At 35.3% G+C, this 6,968-nt stretch overlaps 1 protein-coding gene across 1 annotated transcript; it reads left to right on the top strand.

Annotated features, from left to right (window-relative positions):
- The first annotated feature begins 4,703 nt into the window (after positions 1-4,703).
- LOC117789518 (odorant receptor 59b-like) lies at positions 4,704-6,439 on the top strand. Its single transcript, XM_034628550.1, has 4 exons — positions 4,704-4,803; positions 4,897-5,476; positions 5,535-5,892; positions 6,371-6,439. Exons 1-4 carry the CDS (start codon positions 4,704-4,706, stop codon positions 6,437-6,439), a joined length of 1,107 nt encoding a protein of 368 aa, XP_034484441.1.
- Positions 6,440-6,968: the final 529 nt, after the last annotated feature.

Genomic DNA, 6,968 nt, shown 5'->3' with positions numbered 1-6,968 from the left:
GAGTGGGATTCGAACCGGCGCCTACTTCTCACTTCACCATTGAAGCGGTTTCTCTAACCAGAGCGCCACGGGTCCACCATTTATTTTATATGAAATAGTGCATATTTTTACTTTCCTAACAATTTAAGAATTTTATTCTTGTATTAATAACTTTGATATTTTAGATTAATATTCTTAAAATTAGTAATATGGTCTTAAAATGTTCTTATTTTAAGAACAAATTATTTAAAATGAAAGTTCTTGATTTTAGAAGTTGGTTTTTTTATCAGTGTAGTACTCGTATTCGTATTCGTTTTCGTACTTGTACTCGTACTGGGAATGAATTTGCGTCTGCCATGTGAGAAAATTGCGCACTTGAGAGCTGAGAACCTTCGGGCTGCAGCGCAGCATCATGGATGCTGGGATCACCTTCCAACTTCCATCTTCCAACTCCCTACCGCTACCACCGTCATCGTATAAAGTGCAAATTCCTAGCCACAAATAGTAAAACGGCCAAGTCGCGTTCAGCTTATCGCGAATTCATTATTGAAATAATTCTCTTTCTCTAAGCCCTATGCGAGTGAATGTACCAACTCTCTCTATCTGCTGCGGCATAACGGTTAATGCCAAGGGATCTAGCAACATCTTAATGAAAATTGAATTTTATGTTTATTACGCAGCCTGGCACTTAAACTCCACTCAACTTTAGCCAACTACAGCCCTCAACATAACCTTTAAATATGCCAGACGACCGGTCCAGCTAACCAGATTTTAAATGCTGTTGCGAGCCTACGAGTACGAGTACGAGTATACTCGTATTCGTATTCGTACTCATACTCCAAAGCCATGAGACTCGACCATACTAAAGATAGCGGTCCACCATGGCTTTTCCTGTGGCAACTAGCGGCCATCTAGCGGTAGGGGGCCGTGCAACGGCAACATGTTTGCTTGATAAGTGAAATAAAAGTAATAGAATCCAACAGAAAAATCATCGTTTCCACACCGACAACTTATATGCACTAACAAGCAAAAAATAGTTATAAAGAAATCAGGGAATAATACCGTAATCGGTAGCAGAACCGTTCACCAAAATTAATCGTTTCATTTTAGAACCGTAGGCGAAAAAAATTAATTTTTATGAACCAAAAACAGAAACGTTTGTAACGGTACGCTTTCGGTACACTTTTCTAAAGATTATTCATTGTTTTCTGTACATACTATATATCATTTTGTTTTCTATTAAAAAACTACTTAAAATTTTAGCCAAGTTTATCTCGATAAAATACGTACATACGTATTTAATAACACTAGACAATAGCCCAAATCTGAATTGAACCAATCCGACTTTTTTTGGATAGATATGGGGCTCCAAACGACGAAAAACATTTTTTTTTTTTGATATGGCAGAGTTTTTTATAATTTTTATAATTATAATCTGTTTAAATATTTTTATTTTCTAACATTTCAATTTTTTTTTTTAAATTTGATTGCTTTACTGGTAAGTAACGGTACTAATACCGGAACCGAAAGAAAAAATTCGAATTAGAATCTTTTACCGAAATAGTTGTTTTGGAAAGTGCCGGATCCAAAACCGGAACCTACTATATTTGTTTCGGTTTGATTCCCTGAATGAATTACAACTAGTTAGTCTTTTCATAAAAAAAAAAAGTTTTGCAGCTTGAACAACTCTTAAAAACATATTTATAGTTATTTAACAGTATTAATCTTATCATAAAATAAATAGTTTTGCAACTTTAACAACTTTTAAAAACATATTTTTAGTTATTTAACAGTATTATGTTTATATTGCTCTTTTGTAAAAAAACATTTTTGAATAAATTTGGTAAAATAAAAAGTATTTATGTTTATCAATATTTATATATTTATTTATTAAACTTGTACTTGTAGTATGCTGTTGCAAGTTGCATTTGATAATTAATTAAGCCGATTGAACACATCAAAGACCAAGGGACAGCGACATACACAGTCAGTCCAAGAACCTGGCCAAGAACCTGGAGCCGTTGCAACCGAGTGGCTTCCTCTGTCTCACTCACATGAGTAGACAATTACATGGAGCAGCTAGGAGCAACTAGGAAGCAAAATGATCTGGCCTGTAAGCTAGAAAGACCTTGGTATTGGGGCTTGGGCCCATTGCAGCGGACAGTGGACAGCGGACAGCAGGCAACTGGCAACAGGCAACGGCAACCTGCCACACGCGGCCTACGTAAGTGGCAAGATCGCACACAGCCGCCAAGCTGCCACTAAGGATGCCAAGCGAAAGGTGGCCAGGTATATAGTAGATACAACACACACACACACATACCTATTCCTATGCATACTTAGGTACAACAGGCTGCATGTGGGACGCTTTTGGCTGCCACTGCCTGCTGCAGATTGTGAGACTGAATCTGCTGCTGCTGCCATGCCCCCAAGTTGTTGCATTGATTTAGCAAACATGCATTTTTATAGCCTTACAACGCGCCCAAGCAACAACAAGTTTCTCTACTAGTATTATTTATTCCAGGCTAGCGGCCACAGTCCACAATTGCACTGTTTTTCTTTTTTCTTTTTTCTTCTATTTTTTTTCAGGTCTTGCCTCTCAGTTCTTGCCTTGCCTCTGATTATTTTGATAGCACTAGTGCAGCTGCAGCATCCCCTTGCCACACCGCTGGATTAAAGTGTTATTAATGTTTATTATGCCTGAATGAGTTTTAATGTTTGCTGAAGTTATCATTAAAATGTTGTTAAAATTTGAATACCATGTGAGAAGCAACTGCACCAAACGATCCGTTCAGTTCTTGGTTATTTCTCTTTTTAGTCAACATTGTCTCACTCTGGCCTCACTGTAATTGGCTGCCTTCTCAGTTTCTCAGTTGCCCCCGAAACACGCTCTCTCTCTCTCTCTCTCTCTCTCTCTCTGTCCCCGACATGGGCAGGAAGAGCGTGTACTTTATTTTGATTGGAGCTGCCATGGAATTTCTTTTGTGTGTTCGCAGAGATTTTTTAATGATCGGTGACAGGATTATTAAAGTCATTAAGCGGCCACTTGCAGTTGTTGTTCTTGTTGTTGTTGTTCTTCTTATTATGTTGTTCTCAATGACGGGTCTTCTAATGTTACTCGTAACTGTAACCTGGCAATCACAGTAGTAAAAGTTGTAATACGGTTGCATCCCGAACTCAAAAATGCATATCATATTGCCTTTGAAGTTGCTTATAAATATATACACTGATAAAACAATGTTCTAAAATCAAGATTTTGGTCTTAAAACTAAGAATTTTGTTCATCACATTCTTAAATCACATTCTTAAATTAAGAAAACACACAGACCAAATTCTTAAAATATATATTTTAAAATATCTGTGTAAAGTGCTGCAACAGAGTTAATTTGTTTTCCTTTTTAGTTTTAGTGGAACTTTAAAATTTGGCGCTGTTTACAAAACACAGCTAATTTATCAGACTGTTTTAATTATTTTCCACAAACACAAGGAGTAAATAGAATTTTTCGGGTGCTGGAGACAGACCTTTACAACAAATTGAGTATTCATTAAATTCCTTGTTTTCTACGCATTTTGTAGCACAATTACAATTTATTCAGGGGTGCCACAGATAACAAAATCAATTAGAAATCTCTCAAAGCTCCATACATTTTTGGGATTGAAAATTAATAAAAAACGTTAGAGCCACTTTTTATTGAATTGCCAAAATGTAAAAAACATTATTTGTCCTGTAAAATTTAAGCTGAGTACTTTGAAAAAAAAAAAAATTCAAACGTAAGCCTTAAAGCAATATATATAGAACATATCTGTAGCTTCTACACAGAAACTAAAAATCCGGGATTCCGGGCTAAAATTAATCCATTGCGGTGTACGATAATCCCGGATTCTTATAAACCAAGTATGAAATACTTAAATCAAGCAAGGCTTTTGTCAACAATATTCTAATTTTTGGGGCTTAGTAATACTTGTTTTTAGTTAGATCTGAAAATTTAGGTTTCTTAGACTTTTTAAATATCGATTTCTTAATATCGTTGCCATTTTATCTAGGTATTATTCTAATTTAGGAATTATATCCTGAACACATGCTTAAAAAGAATGCAAGCTAAAATCAAGTTTAAAAACTTGAATGTATTTTTTTTCTGTGTATGGAAACTGTGTGGGTGTCAATTAAAGCGGATTCTTAGCGTTTTCCCCCCGTTTTATTAAAAAGTCGACAAGAATCTAGATTTCCGACTGGGAATAATTCTTTATCATGAAATCTAAGATTTTGCAACAAACAGACAAACTTAATTTTTTTATCTTATTTTGAAAAGGCCATTAAAAATTTTAAATTAATTTATCTTTTGAACCAGTTGTTGGATGGTAATGATTAAGGAACCATTTGACGAGTATTTTTGATTAAAAATAATAATAATATTTAAAGACCTCAGCGGTCCAGTGGCTTTAAATTCGTTTAAATTTAATTATTGGTTCACATCAGGAACTGCAACATGTGTTTATAGACAGTTGAATTTGAACTCACTATAAGTGGCAATAGCGAACTAGAAGATGATTGGCATTTGACACCTTGGCAGTCGTTTAGCTAATGACAGGCGATTAGCCATTTCAAAGGTGTGAAGGTCGCACTCATTAACACCTGGTCGAATCACATAGGAGTTGATTTTAGGGCAGCTCTTGTAGTATAAAAGCTTAGTGTCGTCCTTTTGATTAGAACAGTAATATTAACAATGGCCGGAATGTTCAGAGCAACACATACAGCTCCACTGTTGGTCCGTGTGCGTTCCAGGGAGTGTTGCAAGTATTTGTACCGGATAATGCAGTTCCTTGGTTGGATCCTGCCACATCCAAATACAAATCGATGTGTCAACTTGATTTGGGCTTGCTTTATATTTGGCATTACATTGTTTTATCTACCGATAGGTTTTTTTCTGAGCCTCATTCTAAACTTCAAGATTTTAACAGCTGGCGCATTTCTGGGAGTACTCCAAATATCTGCAAACACGGTCAGCGCAATGATAAAGGCAATCATTGGACTATTCTGTTTATCTCGTCTCCATAAGACGGAGGCGGTACTGGACCAACTGGATGATCGACTGCAGAATGACAGCGATCGCCACAAGATGCACAAAGCTGTTGCCCGCTGCAATTTCATTGTGTTTCTCTATGTCATACTTTATCTTGGATATGCGGCATCTGTTTTTGTGGCCGGCATTTTGACCGGCCAACCACCGTGGATGGTATACTTTCCACTTGTTAATTGGCAGGACGGAATCGGACAGTATTGGATTCATTCGCTCATTGAGTACGTACTGCTGTCTATAGCGTTAATGGAGGCTCTAGTTTGGGATACATATGCTCTCGTATTTATAACCATTTTTCGAGCTCATGTTGATATACTAAAGGACCACATACAACATTTGAGAAACGATCCGAATAAAACCGAAGCTGACAACTATGAAGATTTAGTTGCTTGCATCATAGACCACAAGTTGATTTTAGAGTAAGCTAAGATATATTTATCGATACATTTAATAACCTCGTCCTTTATTTCTGCTCAGATCGTGTGACTTGATGCGTCCAGTTATGTCACGCACAATATTTGTTCAATTTCTTCTTATCGGCATTGTGTTGGGAATTATTCTTATCAATGTCTTGTACTTCTCTGACATTTATCGAGCCATCTCATCGATTGTATTTTTTACCGGTGTTATGCTTGAAACTTTTCCCTTTTGTTACTTTTGCGACTCGCTCGTTGACGATTGTGCGGAGCTGTCCAATTTATTATGTCAGTCCAACTGGTTGGATGCTGAGCCCAAATACAAGTTAACCTTAAGGATTTTCCTGCAGAATCTTCAACAGCCAATTATATTCATCGCAGGGGGCATTATTCGCATCTCAGTTACTAGTAACATTAATGTGAGTATACACACAAGACTTAAAATTTATGATTTGTTTTTTAATCAGTGAAAAATACCGGTACCGTTAACCGTTTCATTTTTTGTACCACAAGTAAAACCGTACCCATTGTTGATTTTGTCTCTTTTTTCAAGCGAAATGTCATTTTGATCATGGTGATTCTGCATTCAAATTAATTAATGTCGTTCGATATCGTAATATCGCTGAACATTTTTTTTTGCTAGATCTTATAGCAATTTTTATACAATGGTCCACTTTTTGGAAATTTTTCAAACTGAAAATTTTAAATCTCCAGCTTTCACTATTATTCAACTCGTTATATCGTAACTATTATTAACATTATTAACAAACAAAAAAAAAAAAAAAAAATAAGTATAAAACATCACTTTAAATTTTATTTTGAGACCCTTTCGGTACGGACCGCAATCGAAAACGAAAATGGTTTGATTTCCTGTTTCTAATACATGTTAATTTACAGGTGGCCAAGTTTGCATTCAGTGTGATGACTGTTGTGCAGAATTTGAATCTGGCTGATCGATTTATATAAAATTAGTTTGAATCCATGCTACATACTCAAGCTTTATAAGCATAAATATATATTCACTACAGCTTAGCTCATAGATGTATTCAAAAATGTAAACTCAATGTCGAGCATTGTCAAAGTTTAAGGAATAACCTTGATTTATCAATATTTATTATATACACACATATATGTAAAGTAATTTCAATAATTTATTGTGTATTTGAGATTGGATTTAAATAAAATCGATGTAAGGAAGATAAACTTTAATATTTTGTCTATTACGCACCACATATTATATAACAGCTTACAATGGAATAGTAGAACGAAATTACAGGCTACCTGATTTAATGCTTAAAATTACTTACAAATTGAGACTGCAGTTTCTTTCTATATATTTCTAAATTCAACGAAGAGTAAGTAATTATATACGTCTATTATCGTACTTAATCGCATCAAGATGGAGCAATTTTAACGATAGTTATATCTGTTTTAAGTTTTTAAGCAATTTATTCGCCTAAAAGTATGCAGCTATTTTTTTCTTTTGTAGTCAAGG

The sequence above is a fragment of the Drosophila innubila genome, assembly GCF_004354385.1.
Source record: "Drosophila innubila isolate TH190305 chromosome 3R unlocalized genomic scaffold, UK_Dinn_1.0 2_E_3R, whole genome shotgun sequence".
In the NCBI taxonomy this organism is placed as follows: domain Eukaryota; kingdom Metazoa; phylum Arthropoda; class Insecta; order Diptera; family Drosophilidae; genus Drosophila; species Drosophila innubila.
This window is presented reverse-complemented; position numbering and strand designations above follow the sequence as displayed.